Below are 20,179 nucleotides of genomic sequence, written 5' to 3'. Positions count from 1 at the left end.
TGCTCATGTATGATGAGCACATTGGGCCAGTGATGGCCCCGTTGTAGACCACTTTTTGCTATTTCTGCTTGTCATGTAACCCACTATCTCGGTACCTTCACTGATAGGTGAGTGAGGTTCAGCAGTCTGCTCAGTGCCACACATCCCATCTCTACATCTTGCTCTCTCCATCTGGGACCAAGCTCACCCACCCCCGTTTTGGGCTGTATCCCTCTAGGAGAAGCTGGAAAATCCAGAGACATACTGTGGATGGTTGATCCATTGATGCCAGGCTCACTGAAGCTGACACATTGTGATCCATTCAACTATCTTCTCCTGGCTACTATTTCTGCTTCTGCAAGGTCAGATGCTTCGGAATGATTTACTGGTTCCAAACATTAGGTTTGACATTGTGGGAGGGGCTGGTTTCATCTGCCCTAACTCAGGAGCACAGAACTACACAGTGCCTCAGCCTAGTTTTTAGACACCATCATCTTTTGAGGACAATTGAGTTTGCAAGGGGAAACAAAACTGAAGTTTCCTAAGAGAAACAGGGTGTTCTCTCCCATCACAAGTGGCTTAGTGTGGGAATGAGATAGAAACCACCCCAACTGTAAGGAGTACATTCATTTCTAGTGTGGTTTTCTACCCTAGGTCATATTTCTACTAAAAACATAAATATCATAACTGATATGAGGCCATTCTTGTGGATATCTTGTGTACCAAAGTGCAGGTAAGAGTATGACAACAAGGGCATAGCTGGGAGTGGAGCAGCTTGCTTGTTCTTAAGCACCTTTATGCAGCTGGGGGCAGTAATTTACTCCAAAATCTAGATGAGAGTTAAACAAATACCCATTCTACACATATAATACACATATGTATTGTAACAGAACCTGTGTTCTCAGAATTAAAGAAATCTAGCAAGCTACGTAAGTTCAGTCACCTTAAGTGGTGCAGTGGGGAAAATGCTTGACTAACAAGCAGAAGGTTGCCGGTTCGAATCCCCACTGGCACTATATCAGGCAGCAGCGATATAGGAAGATGCTGAAAAGCATCATCTCACACTGTGCAGGGGGAGGCAATGGTCAACCCCTCCTGTATGCTACCAAAAGAAAACCACAGGGCTCTGTGGGCACCAGGAATCAAATCGTTTTGATGGCACACTTTACTTACTTACGTTAAGTTCAACATAATTTATGGGCAAAAGTAAGAAGCAGACATAAATAAATAAGTGGTCAGAAAAATACAATTTAGACAAGATTTAAGACCTCTTTTAATGCATAAATAAAACAAATAAAACAAAGATCTTACAAACATGACCCTTAAGATTAAATACAGTAACTGAGGCTAAATAACCAATCCAAGAACAGGAGAGGGAGGAGATGACTCTACAGAACAAATGTTAACCCTTTTATAGACCAATACATTTCATTACCTCATTCATTTCTTCCCTAGCATTAATAGTTGGTTGCAGCTATTCAATATACATGGCCCCTTATCTTAAGCTTTACTTATTAAGTTCAATAGCCAAAATAAACTCATCTCCCTTTGTTTTTCTTTCATATGCCTTGCCCAGGGTTTCAATCGATTTTTATGTTGCATGTCTGCCAAACACTCTTAGTACCGTTTTAACAGGCGTCTCCCCAACGTAAGATTCTTCACATTCCAGACATACAATCTTATACACTGTTCCTTTAATTTGGCAACAACCCTCTTCCTTCTCACAAATCAAACAATCCTCCCCTCTCTCACACTTACTGTCATAAAGCCTGGACTTAACCAGATGCTATTTCAGCTTCATGGGTGCTGTACAAATTACATTAGCTTTCAGGCCATGTTTTCTCAAAATATTTTGTGTTTTGCCAGGAAGGGTTACCTATACTTAAAGTTCCTTATGTAAATGACAGATTCACCTACTAAACACATAAGATTGCCAGGTGAAAAAGAGAGAGACTCATTCTTTTTTTTCTTTTTTTTTAAAAGCTAGACCAAAACCTGAACCATTGTTCCCAAGTCCCTGTAGAGCCCAAGTTAGTTCAGAATCCCACCCCTGGATGAATTCAGACCATGAGTTCAGAAGAGGAGTTGGATTGCATCAAACACAACCCTGAAGTTTTGGCACAGTTAGCAGCCTCAGCCAGATGCATCCTGCAGGAACACATAAAACTAAGACATCTTGGTTTTTGCGGCAAGCTCTTCTTCATTAGCTGAGAAGCAACAGACATTCAGTCAGATTAGCATTTCAGTTAGCTCTGGTGCCAATCACGGCACACCATTAGCTCTCTTCGGGATGGGGCACCCACAGTGGGAGGGGCTGGGGTCCACCACACCCTGTGGGCTGAGGCTGTGCAACTTGGCCTGAACCATGTCACTGAAGAACAGATGAAGCAAGGATTGCGAGAGCCTCAACAGGTCCCTGTATTCCACCCTCCTCCAGATTACTGGTTGCATGGCAGTGAAAGGTTGGAGTGAATGGAGAAAGGGCTTCTGGGACCAGTAATCAAGCATATGAACATGGGGGAGGTGGGGCTGGATGGGATGAGGACTCCAGCACAAGAGCCAGGCCACTCACTAAAGCGAACTCTTGGCCGACACACCATGGCTCTCTCATGGGCCATGGTACCAAAGCATCCTAAAAAATCCTCTGGGACCCCTTGCACCCTATTCTTCAGAGTGGCCACTCCTGGGTTTTGAAGCTGGGGCATCATGGCTCTCAAGATGCAGTTCCTCTTGATTCTCACAATCCCTTGGCAATTCTTCCCTTTCCATTTCCTCTTCCTCTGGTTTCCTTTCTGCTACCCTCCCCTTCATCTCCCTGGGAAGTAGCATGAGACGCGGCTCCTCCCGATTCTCTTGTACCATCTTCTCAATTGGAGAGAGCAGCTCTTCAGCTTGGACATTCCGTTCCTCCCCTGTCACTATGTTGTTGAAAGCATGGCAACAGTCCCCACACTTTCCGACCAAGTCCTGCAGAGGCCTGTTCTTTGCCTCCAAATCACTTGGCAAGTCTTCTGTGCCCAGTTCTTCCTCCTCTGCCTTACTATCTATTGCCCTCTTCTCACAATACTTTGGCAATTCTTCCTTGCCCATGCCCTCTTTCTCTGGTTTCCTTTCTGTTGTCCTCCCCGTCAGCCCCCTGGGAAGCAGCTTGAGATATGGCTTCTCTCGATTCTCCTGCATCATCTTCTCAATATGCAAGAGCAGCTCTTCAGCCTGGCTGTCCCGTTCCTCTCTCGTTGCTCTGTTGTTGAAAGCACAGCAACGGTCCCCACACTTTCTGACCAAGTCCTGAAGGGGCTTGTTCTTTGACTCCTTTATATAGTTTTGCAGATGTTCCCCATCCAGGTCTTCTTTGCGGGTGAATAAGATGACCATGTACTTTGTGGCCTCCTGGCCAAAGATCTTCTCCACCTGCTTCAGGGCCACGCTGTCTTCCTCTGTGAAACGACCAACCTGGGTCACAAACACCAGAGCGTGGGGGCCTGGCCTGGCCAGATGGAGGCAATGCTGGATCTCCTGGGACTTCTGGGGGTCTTTAATGTTGGCGTCAAACATGGCTGGAGTGTCAACCACAACCACTTGCTTCCCCTCCCACTCCTCTGCCCGTTTCTCTTTCCTGCAAACCTGGGTCACTGACTTTGGAGAAAGTTTGGACTCAAACTTCTCTTCACCCAGGATGGTGTTTCCTGTGGTGCTTCTTCCTCCTCCTGACTTTCCAACAAGGACAATACACCATTCTGATTCCATGGGGAAGCTGCTGACATCCTCAGACTCTGTGGAGAGAAACGCAACCCAGATATTTACTGATGTTGTCACTTAACATAGTCCACAGTAAGACACAGCCCAGGAGTTGATATTTTTCCTTCTGGTGGACCCTCCCACAAGACCACATAATGCCACCACCCCTCAGGACAAGGCTATCCTGCAGCACATCCCCCCCTCTTTTTGGGGGGTCCTCCCAGAAGACCACAGAAATGCTACACCGCAGAAGAATCAGCAAATGCCTGGCAGCAACCTCTGTCAATTTCACACCCTAGGAAAGTGAGGAAAGTGAAATAGACGGGGTTTATACTAACACTCAGGATTAGAGCACTAGCCAGAGGGACGCATTGTTTAGCATTCATTTTCAATGAAAGAGAAGATAACCACCAGAAATGACATGAAATGGAGTGGGTTCTGAATATGCTGAGGAAAGGGTTGCATGATGTTTGCTCCTTTATTTCAGAAACCTAGGAAGCTGCAGAGGCGTAACTAGGGAAAACGGCGTCTAGGGCAAGCACTGAAATTCCCCCCGCCCCCCCCCCCCCCCGCTTGAAATAAATACACATAAATAAATACCCCCAGGAAGGAAGGAGTAGGAGCTCGAGGGAAAGTGAAGTAGAGATTTAAAAAAGAATATGAAGGAAGGAAGGAAGGCAGGCAGGCAGGCAGGCAGGCAGGCAAAGGATATCAGCAAATGCGCCTATTTGACTCTCATTTTTCTACCACCGGTTGAGTCGCTGATATTTTATTTACACAGTCCCAGATGGATATTCTGGGCAAGAAATTGACACCCTCTATAATGAAGCAATTTTCTATAATGAAGTGATTTTCTTCAGGCAGTCAATTGGCTACGGACAAGATCAGGATTTAATGCATGTACCGGTAATCACTCCCAGCCAAACCTACCTCCTTGTAGAGGCATCCAGTAACATAAGACCAGTTTCTGGACAAACTTAACAGAAACACACCAAGGTTACTATATTCTTCCAGTTGTACATGCATTATCAGAACAAGGAGACTCCACTTAACCCAAGGTTCACCACACATTTTAAAAATCCATTAAGTCTATTTGCAACCTAAACCTGTGATTTGTGATCACACAGAGAGATTACAGCCAGATAAATCAGCTCAGACAATGTCTATAATTGTCAACAGTATGTGGCATCAAAAGGTAAAGATTTTGAACCTAGGAAGAAACAGCAAATGAAACATTCATCACCCTCACATAAAGTCAGAGCTTCTCTGTAGGCAGCCGAACGATTTCAGCTAAGCTGCAGTGGGCAGAACCATAGTGTAATATGCATCACATGATACAGAGAAGAAACTGCATGTATGAACACTGAAAAACGTCCCCCCCCCCGCCACCCTGTATCACAAAACATGCCAAGATCTTAAGGAGTGCCAACTTGCCTTTTAAAGGGTTTTTACAGGGCTAGGTAGAAATCCTATACACAGATACCCTCCTCTTTCTTTGAAAATAAAGGGTGGGGGTGGGGGAATAGAGAACGGGGCAAAGAATGGGGAAACCGAGCACTGGGAATGTCATTTGGAGGTGGCTTCTCTGTCTGTGTGTGTGTGTGTGTGTGTGTATGTCTCTCTCCCTCTCTCTCTCACACACAGTTGTCAACCAAGGAGCTCTTCATATTCTTAAAGAGCAATTTAAAGCGACGAGCACTATTTAAAGAATTCGGTCTATGTAGACCGAGGATTGAGGACACGAAGAGCAGCAAGTACATTTACGAAGAACAAGACAAACCCCCAAAAACAATTAAAAGAAAGCGCGAGCTGGGGTTGCTAGGAGCTCAGCCTATGCTCTAGTCTAGAAGACGCCTAAAATAGCGAGACGGAAATCTGAACTGCGAGTGTTTTGCATTTGCTCAGCGCTCGCTGGATAACTGTGCCATGAGGGGTGTGGTGTGTGCCTTGACAGGCGGGCGGCTTCTCTTGTATTTCGGGCAAGGGCCAGACTGTACAATCGGACCCAGGCGGAGGGAGCCTGCTGCTGCCTGGAAGAAGCCAACTCTCTCCCCACCCCTCTTCAGAAGTCGGCCAGTGGCTACTGCGCGGCTACTACCTCGCAGCCGTAGAGCTGCCCGAGCTGCTCCATGATCCACTCCTCCAGCACCAGCCTTTTCCGCAGCTCTTTGCGATTGTATTTGACCATCACTTTGCCCTGCTGATGGCGCCGCTGCTGCTGGACTTGCACCACCGCTGCTGATGGGGCAACCGAATCCTCCCAGGACGAGCCGTCGCGAGGGCTCTGGAAAAAGACCCGGTTCCCTCCGCCTCCGGTAGCAGCGGCGGTAGTGGCTCCCGGCTCGCTGCCCCCGGTGGCTACCGACATGGTGCACTTTATCAGAAAGCACACAGTTTTCGAACTTGTTTAAAGAGAAGACAAAGTGCACGCACGTTCAGGCGGCGAGCTCTCCTCCCAGGCCAGACACCAGACACGCATGCGCGGCGTGTCCTCCTCCCGATGCATACACGACTGGTGGCGGGGCGGGGAGTGCTGCGTCAGAGACTCAGTGTCAGACTATGTGAATGTGACGAAGACACCGTGGAGGCGCCCAGTGCCGGGCCGGAGCTGAGCAATGGGGGGGGGGGGGGCGCGCCGGGACCGGGGGGGAGGGGGACTGCTCTTTCCAGACTAAAAAAACCAACAACAAATGCGAATTTTAAAAAAAAATTAGGCAAAGGCAGGGGATCGGCGGGGGCACTTTTTGGTGCCCCCTGCCAAGTGGCGCCCAGGGCACGTGCCCTGCCTGCCCCCCCCCCATCGTTACGCCCCTGAGTATACTGAGTCAGATCCTTGGTCCATCTGGCTCAAGATCATCTGCACTGACTGGCCGCAGCTCCAGGGACGTAACGATGGGGGGCAGGGGGGCACGTGCCCTGGGCACCACTTGGCAGGGGGCGCCAAAAAGTGCCCCCGCCGATCCCCTGCCTTTGGCAAAAAAAAAAAAATTTGTGATTTTTTTTTGGTCATTACTGAGATCTCCGGTGGGCGGGCGCTCCCATTGGCTGCCGGAGAACACATGCCCGCCATGCCGGTTGTCTCAGCTCCTCCCTCCCTGCTTGCTGCACGCACGAGGAGTGGAGCAGAGCAGCTTGCTTTGGTTGAGAGAGCAGCTGCTGCTGGGGACACTCTCTGACTCTGCCTGCCTGCCGTTTGCCCACCACACTGCCCTCTGGCTGCCTTTTATTCTTCAGTTCTGTTCTGCATTAACAAAGTAAGTTATAAGTCATTGCTCAAATCTCTCTCTCCCATGTGTGTTGCGCATTTCAAAAGGGAGGGTGCTTTTATAACACCCTCCAACTCCACCAAATGCAGTGTTTTGGGAACCCTCTGTTAGCTGGCTGACCATGGAAGGAGGATTCCCCTTGCCTTGTGTGTCCTGTGGCTGTGGGCTTCTGAATCTAGCCGTGTGGATTCCTCGAGAGCAAGACAAAAGTTTTTCTCCCCAGTGCTTTGCAGCTCTCAGACCCAGTGATTTCCTTGGAGTCTGGAGGAGCTGGTGTCGGGTGTCGCTCACAGGCTGAATCAAGCTTCAAACGTTTAGCGTAGGCATTGGAGTGGGGGTTGGGGAACAAGCAGATCTTCTTTCCTTTTATTTTAAAGTTGAAAAAAGGGGGGGGTATGGGGTGGGGAGCAGAGAAGAGGGAGAGAGAGACTTGTCTGCCTCTTCCGAGTCCCGCCTCAGCCGCGGTTTCCCCAAGATTACCACCACCACGTCCTCCTTTTAGCTCTTCTCCGCTTCGCATAGATAGCAGGCTTCACCCCCCCACCCCTAAACCGAGGGTAGCTGCCTGCAAGTGGAGCCAGTGGCGCTCTCCTGGCTTGCATTGCGTGAATTTCCTTTTGCAATCCCACCTCGGAGCCACTCGAGGTGGGATTGCAAAAGGAAACTAGTAGTACTAGTACACAAGACCTCTGCAGCTCTGCTAATAATTACAACTTCTGGATCATCCCTTAGCATGGGTGTGTGTGGCAAATTTAATTTGGAACTAATTAATATAATTTTTGAATAATGTTCAGTCTGTCTGGATTAATACTAGGTTTATCCTTTATAGCAGATTTTTATTAGCAACATACAGTCTACAACATTTTCAGCCTTGTTCATTTGGTGCATATTGTAGATGTTCTGTCTCCAAAACATAAGTACAGCATCTATATTTTTGAAGTGGGGGGAATCCCATTTAATACAGTGTGAACAAATTGGTCCAAAAAATAACAATGGGAAGTTTTTCTTTCTGCCCCTGTAGCTTTAATAAGATGGAGTGCACAAATATCACTTGATTAACAGCTGCACTATTAATTTCCCTTTTTGGTTGCTTGACTCACAGCGAGAATCATGTCAAGGCAGTGGAGAACCAATTAAATTGATTTTAATCTTTGTCAGGGAAGATAACATGCCTTTTTCTCTCATTTAAATAATTAAAGTTTCAGTAGGTATTATTTCTGGCTTTAAAGAAATTGGTATCTTAATGTAATGGAATCCTTCTAATTACATACTTAATAGTTTTTTAAAAGTTAATCACAGTTTTTCATTCAATGTGTATTTTGTTTTACATATTAAACTTATACTTTCCTTTGAGAGAGTTTTAAAAATAAGAGAAAATTGGGAAGGCTTTTTTTAAACAAAGAAAAATCTCACCCCTACTTATTCATGATCTTTTTGATTTGCCTGTGTTTTTATTTCAAGCAAGTCAGATGTATGTTGGGGGGTATTTATTTATATGTATTTATTTCAAGCAAGTCAGATGTATGGGGGGGGCGGGGGGGCGCAATTTCAGTGCTTGCCCTAGGCGCCGTTTTCCCTAGTTACGCCTCTCAGCAGCTCTCCAAGGTTTGAGGCAAGAGTCTGTCCCAGTCCTACCTGGAGATGCTGCCAGGGAGCGAACCTGGGACCTTCTGCAAGCAAGCAGGGGCTCTGCCACTGAGCTGTGGCCCCATATCCTACAGCAGACAGTGCTCACATGTAGTCACGCATCCTAGGCAAATCAAGGCAGAACCTGCTTAGCAAAGGGGATAATTCATGCTGGCTACTGAAAAACCAGCTCTCCTCCCTGACTTTGTTCTACTCGGTTCAAGTCAGTTATGATGGCTCTCTTAACAATTTAACAATACAGCTGGAGAGTGACCAGTCTTCAAACACTTAAAACATTTTTCAAGCACAGGGAAAACCACATTATTTCACCCTTCAGTGACATCATGAGCTCCTTCCAATAGATGCCTGTCACACTTGCATAAATACAGTCGATGAACATGATGGAAGTGTTAGTTTGGAGGATCGGGGAAGGTGAAGCAATCAACATAATTTCCTGGAAAATAAAAACGGACACTTGGATGCTATATAAAGTTATCCCACAATAGCAGTAATATCCCAGGGAAAGAGTTCCAGTTCCCTTGGAAGCAATCATGGAGCAATGGTTGAGTTGTTGTTTTTTTTTGCAGTAACATTGATGAAGCCTCTTCACACAATCATCTAAACCTGGGTTAGAAGCATATAACCCAGGGCTGAATGCTCATGTGAACCAGGGCAAATCTCCCAACCTTGGTAGTCTGAATCTGGGTAACCCTGCTTTTAACCCTGCAGCCTTTGGGGTCTTGATCCAGTGTCTGCTTTCCCCTGTTTTTGCCCTGCCACCAGCCTCCATGTTTGTCAGAGAGTGCTGCAGCTAGAGGGGCTGTGATCTGTGAATGTGCTGCTCTGCACAGCACACTCTATGATCACCTCCTTAAAATGGCTCAAATGGGGCTTGCCCAAGAGTGGCTCCATATAATGAGATTTTCCCTACTGCTGGCAGTGTAGTGCATTGTGGGAGGTCTCTCATTATACTCAAAAGATCTTCCTTCATCCCAGTTCTTGATAGCAGCTATCATGTGGGTGGTGAGTTATCTGGTCATCTATAGGAATCAGGGTTAGGGCTCTTCCCTATCACAAACCACACCAAGATGGTTGTGTGCAATGGTTCGTTATCTGGCTAAGCCTGAAGAGAAGTGAGCAGGCAGAAAAGTCAGATTGGATGGTGGTACTGAAAAGGCTGCAATCATGAGGAACAGAAGGAGAAGATGATACAAGCAAGCCAAGGTGCATTTGCTTAATTTGCATAATGTGCACATATAGCATCAAGGGGTTTGGGGAGGTAGTGTTTGGGTACACCTTGTGCCCTCCCTTCTAACAGTGAGGAGACAAACAATTTGGTGGGTCTCGCAAGGGGATAGCCCTGTGTGAATTTAGTAACAGGCCAAAAAATAAATAATAATAATCCTAGAAAACTTAGCAGAATTCTACCTGTGAATTCATCATTTGATATCTTCCTTTCCTCATGAACATTTGTCTCCTCCTCTCTTGGCAATTCTTCTGTGCCCAATTCTTCCTCCTCTGCCTTACTTTCCATTGCCCTCTTCTCACAATGCTTTGGCAATTCTTCCTTGCCCATGTCCTCTTTATCTGGTTTCCTTTCTGTTGTCCTCCCCGTCAGCCCCCTGGGAAGCGGCTTGAGATATGGCTTCTCTCGATTCTCCTGCATCATCTTCTCAATTTGCAAGAGCAGCTCTTCAGCCTGGGTGTCCTGTTCCTCTCTCGTTGCTCTGTTGTTGAAAGCACAGTAACGGTCCCCACACTTTCTGAGCAAGGCCTGAAGGGCCCTGTTGTTTGACTCCTCTATATAGTCTTGCAGGAGTTTCCCATCCAAGTCTTCTTTGTGGGTGAATAAGACAACCGTGTACTTTGCAGCCTTCTTGCCAAAGACCTTCCATACCCTCTTCACAGCTTTATTGTCTTCCCTTGTGAAACGGCCCACCTGGATCACAAACACCAGAGCATGGGGGCCTGGCCGGGCCAGACGGTGGCAATTCTGGATCTCCTGAGACTTCTGCGGACCTTTAATGATGGTGTCAACGATCACTGGAGTGTCAATGACAACCACTTGCTTCCCCTTCCACTTCTTCTCCCGGATTTCTCTCCTACAAGTCTCAGTCACAGGCTTTAGTGAAAGCTTGGACTTAAATTCATCTTTACCCAGAATGGTGTTTCCTGTGGCACTTTTCCCTCCCCCTGTCTTCCCAACAAGGATGATCCGTAGTTCTGATGCAGCACTGCTGAGGTCCTTTGTATCCTCTGTTGGAAAGCAATAGGACATACTTACATGTCATCAGAACATAGGAACAGTCCTGCTAGATCAAGCCCAACGCCCATCTAGTCCAGCATCCTGTTTCCCACAGGGGCCCACCAGATGCCAGACAAGATCCCTTGTCTGGGAAGCCCACAGACAAGAGATGAAGACATGCCCTCTCTCATTGTTGCTTCCCAGCAACTGGTAATTCGGAGCATCCTGTCTCTGATCCAGGAGGTAGCCTATAGACATCAAAATCTGTAGCCACTGACAGACCTGTCCTCCATGAATTTGCCTAAGTCACGCTTAAAGTCACCCAAGCTGGTGGCCACCACTACATCCCATGGCAGAAAATTCCATAGGTTAATTATGTGTTGTGTGAAAAAGTACTTTCTTTTGTTGGTCCTAAATTTCCTGGCCATCAGTTTCATGGAATGACCCCTAGTACTAGTGCTATGTGAGAGGGGGGAATTTCTCTCTCTCCACACCATGCACAATTTTATAGGTCACCCCTCAGGTGTCTTTTTTCTAAACTAAAAATCCTCAGGTGTTTTAGCCTTACCGCACAAGAAAGGTGTTCCAGGCTCCTGATCATCTTGGTTGCCCTCTTCTGCAACATTTCCAGTTCTATAATGCCCTTGTTGAGGTATGGGGACCAGAATTGTGCACAGCACTCCAAATGCGGCCACACCATAGATTTATATGAGGGCATTATGATGATAGTAGCATTATTATTTTCAACCCCCTTCCTCATGATTCCAAGCATGGAATTGGCCTTTTTCACAGCTTCTACATATTGTGTTAATACTTTCAACAAACTGTCTACCATGACTGCAAGATCTCTCTCCTGGTCAGTCACCGACAACCAGTCACTCTCCTGGTCAGACCCCATCAGTGTATATGTGAAATTGGCAGGGTTTTCCCCAATATCAGGAGGGATTTGTCTTTGGGTTCCACTGGTTCATCTGGTGGCAACCTGGGATAGGGCCTTCTCTGTTGTCACCCCTAGGTTGTGGAACATGCTCCCCATGGATATTAGAGGATAATCTTCCTTCAAGGCCTTCAGGAGACCCTTAAAGACCTATCTTTTTAGCCTGGCTTTTAATGATATCTAATTTTAATCTGCTTTTAAATGTTTTTTATTTTATTTTAATGTAAACTGCCCTGAGCCCCTTTACAAAGGGCGGTATATACATCAAAATAAATAAATAAATAAGCTAACATTGCTAACATTGATCCACAGCTGCCATTTTGTTGCCCACTCTCACAGTCTGGAGAGGTCTTTTTAGAGCTCCTCACAATCGGTTTTAGATTTCACTACCCTAGCTTGGTGTCATCTGCAAATCTGGCCACCTCACTGCTTACACTCCAACTTCTAGAGGATTTATGAATAAATTTAGAAGTCCTGTTCCCAGTACAGATCCCTGGGGGACCCCACTTCTTACTTCCCCCTATTAGGAGAGCTGTAAGTAAGTGTGAAGTGATGTATATTGTGCCAACAAAACCCAGCTTCAAGTATACACTGATGGGGTCTGAGCTGACAGTGACTGAACAGGAAAGAGATCTTGGAGTCATGGTGGACAGCTCTCTGAAAGTGTCAACTCAGTGCCTGGCAGCTGTGAAGAAGTCCAGTTCCATGCTATGGATCATGAGGAAGGGGACTGAAAATAAAATGCTAATATTATAATGCCCTTATACAGATATATAAGGAGCCTTTGGGGAGGGCGGTATAAAAGTTTTAATAATAAATAAATATATGGTGTGGCTACATTTCGAGTACTGTGTTCAGTTCTGGTCACCTTATCTTAAGGAGGACATTGTAGAACTCGAAAAGGTGCAGAAAAGGGCAACCGAGATGATCAGGGGCCTGGAGCAGCTTCCTTATGAGGCTACAGCATCTGGGGCTTTTCAGTTTGGAAAATAGGCGACTACAGGAAGACATGATCGAGGTGTATAAAATCATGCACGTGTGAAACAGGATGCTGTTCTAGATTGTCTTGGGTCCAATCCAGCAGGGCTATTCTTCTGAGGGAGGCATGGCTAACATCAGCATTGGGGCGGTGGCATTCTTGGCATCCCCTTGCAGACGCCACGGCTGCTGCTTGATTTCGGGGCCATAACAGCAGCCACGCTGCAGCCTGATGCCAAGTTCAGCATCCCAGACTCCAGCATCCCAAGTCCAGCATGCAAAACTCCTCCTCAAGGGGAAGTGCGAGCCCTCTGTTACACCCACCCACCCCATTTTCAGACCAATGGGCCCACCCACCACCACGTGCTATGCCTTTATGCCTAACATTTTTGCCTCCTGCTGTTTTGGTGGCTTTCATGTCTTGGTTTTATTGGCTGTGCTGCTCCATCTCTGTCTCTCTCCTTCTTTTAAATGGTTTTAATTGAGGTTTTTGCAAACATTGATTTCACTACTTTGCCAATAGTCCTTTTGGTAGGACAGAAAGGCAGGGTACAAGTGGAATACAAACATGTATAACCGTCCCAAAGCATGTTCTTGAGGCTGGCAGCAGCAGCTGGGCCCTGCCCCCAAGCAGTGGGGAGGACAACAAGGGAGAGCCAGGACCAGGGTGTGGGGAGAGGGAGGGGTGTGGTGGGGGGGATGTTGAGATGCAGCCAGGGAGCTGCACCGCCAGGAGTTCAGTCTCCTGCCCAGAGCAACAGGGATCTGGCTGAGCCTGCCTCCGGGTTTCCTCCCACACCCTACGGCCACCAGGATGTGCTCCCCAGGAAGCCACCACTCTGAGTAACTTACCTGGAGGACTTCGGGTTCCACCACTGCTCTCTTCTGTGGCTGCAGCTACACTAGCTGAGCTACAGCAGGGGAAACAACTTCCTACGGACAGAGGAGAAAGAGACCGTGAGTCTTGAGAGGCAAGGTGGAATCTCTAAATTGCATCAGTGAGCAATCAGGTACTCCCTGACAGGCCAATTGAAGGGGCAGTGATCAACTGACTTATGTCCCAGTGAGTTTGCCCTTCAAGTAAACATGTATAGGCTCGGACTGCACATCTACTGAGCCTTTGCTAACATGTGTTGTATCTAACTCATTTTTGCTTTTGATCACTGCCCCCCGCCACTGAGGCACCCCAACCCTCAACACGCGTGTCTGTAGCAAAAATGAGTTAGATACAACACATGTTAGCAAAGGCTCAGTAGATGTGCAGTCCGAGCCTATACATGTTTACTTGAAGGGCAAACTCACTGGGACATAAGTCAGTCTTACACTTACTTACAGGTAAGTGTAATTTACCATTACTGATAAACAGGCATGTAGAGGACGCTAGCCTTTCCATCCAATCCAGCCCTCTACCTTGTTGAATGATGACTGTCCCAGATGCTGGACTAGATAGGCCTTGGGCCTGATCCAGCAGGGGTGTTCTTATGTGTCTACAGGCCACCTCCAGCCTCAGAGGCAAGATGATGCCACTAACACCAGTTGCAGGGGAGCAACAACAGGAGAGGGAGCCTGCCCTTTTTATTCAACACTTTTGCTAGACAACAACTCCCATCATCCCTGACCCTTGGCCACTGTCGTTGAGGAGGATGGAAGATGTAGTCCAAGAACTGCTGGAGGGCCAAAGTGGTGCACCCTGTCCTGTGTGGATTCAGATGGCCTTCCAGGCGGCCCCCTCTGCCTGCACCGCTGCACGAGGCTTCTTCTCCCCACAGGACAGCCTTCCTGCATGCAGGCCCAGCGTGCAAGAAGACGATGCCACCAACCCCCCCAGCCTGACTACTGCCCGCCTCCCTTCTGCATGGCTCCCACTTCCAGGAAGCCCCCCACCCCACCACACACACATGCCATTGCTCACCCTGCCTCCTGCACCCCTGGAAATGGGGACAGCATCCCTCCCACTTTGCAGCTGGCTCCCACTGCCTGGGGCCCTGGATCCCACCCCTTATTCGTGCAGTTGTGCAGCGAGGCTGCTTTAAGCCAGCATTGCCATGGCCACAACTAAGGCCAGCCTCCTGGGCCATGCGTCCCTTCTTGCCCACGCAGTCCAGAAGGACACCGTCTCCACCACTGCCATGTGGTCCTCTGAGATAGGTGTGAGGGGGAGGGGAGGGGTAGCTTACCCATGCATTCTGTCAAGAGTCGGCAGAATCCAGCCATTGCTCAGTCTGTTGACAACTTTCTGAATAGGAAAAGAGCACAAGAATGAAGAGAGTGAGTTGCCATCCCACCCTGTGGTTGGAGGGGGCCACACAGCTGGCTGGGTATTGCATCAGAAAAAAAATTATTGGGAAGCAATATGGTGTCCGGAAGGAAAACGCCTGACTAATCCAGTTGTCAAGGTTTTCATCAATCGTTTAGTCTTATCACCTTCCATCGGCCAGATGGAGGTCGGTATGTGTGCGGGGCTAGGTCCTCCTCCTAGAGGTGGGAGTCTAAGGGGTCTTCAGACGCTAAAAAGTCTGGAAAACCCTTGATGGACATCTGGAGAGACCTATCCACAATCATCAGACCGAATGAAGAGGGGCTAATCGCCTAATTACGGACAACCTGCTCTATTCCTTTTAACTTTCCTAATAAATCTCTGAGAAGTCCACAGCCGTGAGTCTGGCAGATCTACGGCTTTTTTCCTTATTGAAAGCTCTTGCTTATTTTCTTCTATCTTTACTTTGCTGAAGATCTCAGCATTCCAATGCTAACAGCTTTCAGTTTTGCCTTGAAGAATCTTTTAAAATGTCTGATATCCCAGCATTTTGGGTTTCACTTACAGATTGTAACCTGGAGCATAACTTCATACTACCTGACCTGGTATGTGTGACGGAGACCTGGTTGGATGCGCTGGGCGGGGTTGGTCTCTCTCAGCTTTGTCCTCCAGGTTTCCAGATCGTGCAGCAGCCTCTCCTCGAGGGCCGGGGAAGAGGCATTGCGGTCATCTTTCGAGAGACCCTCCCCGTTTCCAGGTGCCCGGTCAGGCAATCTCAGAATTTCAAGTGTTTGTCCTTGAGGGTGGGCCTCTGAGATAGGCTGGGGATTCTGTTGGTGTACCGACCACCCCGCTGCACTTCAGTCTCCCTACCTGAGCTGGCGGGGGTGGTCTCGGAGGTGGCTTTGGGTTCCCCCAGGCTTATTGTTTTGGGGGATTTCAATGTCCACACCGAGGCCCCCCTAGTGGGTGCGGCTCAGGATTTCATGGCCTCCATGGCAACCATGGGCCTGTCTCAATTGGTATCGGGCCCTACCCACGTGGCGGGACACACTCTGGATCTGGTTTTTGCCAACCGGGAAATAAATGATCTGGAGGTGGAGGAATTTGAGATCACTCCCTTGTCATGGACAGATCATCACCTGGTGGGGTTTAGTTTGACTGCTCCGTCTGCCCTCTGCAGGGGTGGTGGGCCGATTAAGATGGTCCGCCCCCGTAGGCTTATGGATCCGCTTGGATTTCAGACGGCCCTCGGGGAGTTTCCAGTGTCCAGAGCTGGTGACCCTGTTGAGGCCTTGGTTGATCTCTGGAATGGAGAGGTGGCCCGGGCTGTTGACACGGTTGCCCCCAAGCGCCCTCTCCGGCTTGGTGGAGCCCGTTCTGCTCCTTGGTTTTCCTCGGAGCTTAGGGCGATGAAGCAACTCGGACGACGGCTGGAGCAACGCTGGAGGAAGAGTCGTCACGAATCCGATCGAACACGGTCTAGAACCCATTTTAGGGACTACGCCATGGCGGTGGGGGCAGCGAAGAAACGTTTTTTCTCCGCCTCAATTGCGTCTGCTCAGTGCAGGCAGACAGAGCTGTTTCGTGTGGTGAAAACCTTGCTCCACACATCCCCCCGGACAATGGGGGAGGAGTCATCTATGGCTCTTTGTGATCGGTTTGCAGATAAAGTCGCTTGCATCCGTGCTGACCTGGACTCCAGAGTTTTGGCAGTTCCAGCAGACGTGCCTCTGGTACCATCTGGTCCCGTTGTTTTGGATTCTTTTCAGTTGGTGCGGCCTGAGGATGTGGACAAGATCCTGGGCAGTGTTCGTGCGACTTCGTGCACTCTTGACCCTTGCCCTTCATGGCTAATAAAAGCTGCCAGGGAGGGGACAGGCAGATGGCTGGAGGTGATCGTTAATGCTTCATTAAGGGAGGGCAGGATGCCATCGTGCCTTAAGGAGGCGGTGGTAAGACCACTATTAAAAAAGCCCTCCCTTGATCCCTCCAACCTGGACAATTATAGACCTGTGTCTAACCTTCCCTTCTTGGGCAAGGTAATGGAGCGTGTGGTGGCGTCCCAGCTGCAGAGGGTCTTGGATGATATGGATTATCTGGACCCTTTTCAATCTGGCTTCCGCCCCGGGTATGGGACTGAGACTGCCTTGGTTGCTCTAGTGGATGCCCTACGCCGGGAACTAGACAGGGGGAGTGCGTCCCTGTTGGTTCTGCTGGACCTCTCGGCGGCGTTCGATACTATTGACTATGGTATCCTTCTGGGCCGCCTCTCGAGTATGGGAATCAGAGGCACTGCGTTGCAGTGGTTCCGGTCCTTTCTGGAGGGGAGGGTCCAGAAGGTGGTGCTGGGGGACTACTGCTCGGCCCCGTGGCCGTTGGCCTGTGGGGTCCCGCAGGGTTTGGTCTTGTCCCCCATGCTGTTTAACATCTACATGAAGCCGCTGGGAGAGGTCATCTGGGGATTTGGACTGAGTTGTCAGCAATTTGGCTACAAAACAAAACAGGGCTGATTCGGATTCAGAAAATTTGGGAACAAAACGGGGATGTTTCGATTCAGATACAAATCGAAACAAGAAAATTCCAAAATGCACACCCCTACCCTAAATGCCTGTTTGGAGTCAGTAATGGGCTGGATGATGGATAACAAACTGAGACTGAATCCAGATAAGACGAAGGTACTCATTGTGCAGGGCCGAACTCTGGAGATGAGTTTGATCTACCTGTTCTGGATGGGGTCACACTTCCCCAGAAGGAACAGGTACACAGTCTGGGGGTGCTTCTGGATCCAAGTCTCTCCCTGGTGTCCCAGGTTGAAGCAGTGGCCAGAGGTGCTTTTTATCAGCTTCTGCTGATATGCCAGCTGTGTCCCGTTTCTTGAGATGAATGACCTCAAAACGGTGGTACATATGCTGGTAACCTTGGCTGGATTACTGTAATGCGCTCTATGTGGGGCTGCCCTTTTATGTAGTCTGGAAACTACAGTTGGTTCAGAATGCGGCAGCCAGGCTGGTCTCTGGGTCATCTAGGAGAGACCATAATACTCCCGTATTGAAGGAGTTACACGGGCTACCAATATGTTTCTGGGCAAAATACAAGTTGTTAGTTATAACCTATAAAGCCCTAAACAGTTTGGGCCCTGGGTATTTAAGAGAACTTCTTCTTTGTTATGAACCCCACGGCCCATTGAGATCATCAGGAGAGGTCCGTCTGCATTTGCCACCAGCTGGTCTGGTGGCTACTCAGGGACGGGCCTTCTCCGCTGCTGCCCCGAGGCTTTGGAATGCACTCCCTAGTGACATAAGAGCCTCCCAATCTCTGACAATGTTTAAAAAGTCTTTAAAGATGCATCTGTTCACCCAGGCTTTTAACTGATACTGTTTTGATTGTTTTTAATGTTGTTCTATAATATTGTATTAAAGAAATTTTAGTGTTTTAAATTTCTTGTTTTTGTTTTTAAGTAATTTTATTTATTTATTTATTTATACATACATACATACATACATACATACATACATACAAACATTTATACTGCCCTTCCAAAAGGCTCAGGGTGGTTTACATTAAAACACCATTAAAATCAGTTAATAAATAAAACAAAAATTATAAAGCATACAACAATGATTAACAATTAAAAACATCATAAAACAACAATTAAATAATCACAACAATTTAAAAACAAGTTTTAAAAAGCTGAGAAAGCCTGGTTGAAGAGATGTGTTTTCAGGTGTTTTCTGAAAATTGCCAGAGATGGGGAGGATCGTATCTCAGCGAAAAATTCATTAAACACACCACAGCGGGTAACTGATGTTTCCAAATTCTGGTTCAAGGGAGAGGGAGCAGATACTAGTCCCCTCACAACCCTGAACAATTCCGCCGGACATGAACTCGCAGAGGCAATACGGGCAGAAAAGAACTGCTTCTTTGCTGCACGTATTACCTGAGCATAGATCATCTGTCGGATTCGAGTCAAGTTTTTCTCCACTTGGGCTCCAGTCGCCTACCTTGCCGCTTCAGCCCCCGTAGATCTTCCGTATACCAAGGGGCCAATTTTGAAGCAGGTCGGAGGGGACACTTAGGAGCAATCGTGTCTACTACCCTGGTGAGCAAGTTGTTCCAGTTCTCCACCAGGGCATCAACAGGATCACCAGCAGAGCCAACATTAAATCCCTCCAAGGCTTCTTGGAATCCTACCGGATCCAGTAACCTCTTCGGGCAGACCATTCTAATAGGCCCCTCGCCCCTGCGAAAGTGGAAAGCTGTTGTAAGTCCAACCTTAACCAGATGGTGGTTCGTCCATGACAACGGGGAGATCGTAGGAGTCCCCACCCACGGAACACCACCCTGATCAGAATAAAAGACCAAATCAAGCATGTGACCTGCAATATGCGTCGATCCAGAGACCGCTTGGGATAGGCCCATAGTCGTCATGGCTGCTATGAACTCTTGAGCCGCCCCGGACAAATTGGTCCCAAAATGAACATTGAAGTCTCCCAGCACCAAAAGTCTGGGAGACTCCAACGCAATTTCCATGACCAAGTCCGTGAGCTCAGTAAGGGATTCCACTGAGCAGCGGGGCGATCGGTACACCAACAGAAGTCCCAATCTATCCCTGGTCCCCAAACTCAAGTACACACATTCAATATGGTCTGATACCCTAACAGGGACCCTGGTAAAGGAGATGTTATCCTTACAGACCACATCCACTCCACCTCCCCGCCCACATCCCCTCACCTGCTCCTCTACAGAATATCCTGGAGGAAGAAGCTGGGACCAAACTGGACCACTAGCTTCCCCCAACCAAGTCTCAGTAATACACATCAGGTCGGCCCCTTCATCCATGATCAAATCATGGATGAGTTCTGATTTATTCTGGACCGACCTGGCATTGCAGAGGAGCAAGGTAAGGTTATGTGGGATGTTGGCAGTGCTCCCCGAGGTCAAAGAGCTGGCAGGAGAGCCAGAAAGGGGGACAGCTATTAGATTTCTGACCACCCTTTCCCAGGAACAGCCTGCTGACCTGCCAACGTTTCTTCTTCCATTCCCCACCACCACCAGAATAGCTGCCCCACATTCAACGAAAGCACTCCCTGCCTCCCCATCTCTAGACAAACCCACACACATTGCAACTTCAACCCAACCTCAGCACAACT

At 48.2% G+C, this 20,179-nt stretch overlaps 2 protein-coding genes across 4 annotated transcripts in view; one reads left to right on the top strand and one right to left on the bottom strand.

Moving 5' to 3' along the window:
• LOC128329530 (uncharacterized) overlaps positions 1 to 20,179 on the top strand; it is a 215,141-nt gene that overhangs the window by 145,709 nt on the left and 49,253 nt on the right. The window lies entirely within an intron of this gene.
• Positions 1,235 to 15,226, bottom strand: LOC128329531 (GTPase IMAP family member 8-like). The gene is made up of 4 exons (XM_053260915.1): positions 14,947 to 15,226; positions 13,622 to 13,702; positions 10,038 to 10,865; positions 1,235 to 3,752 (listed from the first exon to the last, which is right to left on the bottom strand). The coding sequence occupies exons 1-4, from the start codon at positions 14,981 to 14,983 to the stop codon at positions 2,641 to 2,643; spliced, it is 2,058 nt and encodes a 685-aa protein (XP_053116890.1). The 5' UTR covers positions 14,984 to 15,226; the 3' UTR covers positions 1,235 to 2,640.

Source organism: Hemicordylus capensis, chromosome 6 (genome assembly GCF_027244095.1).
Source record: "Hemicordylus capensis ecotype Gifberg chromosome 6, rHemCap1.1.pri, whole genome shotgun sequence".
NCBI lineage: Eukaryota > Metazoa > Chordata > Lepidosauria > Squamata > Cordylidae > Hemicordylus > Hemicordylus capensis.
This window is presented reverse-complemented; position numbering and strand designations above follow the sequence as displayed.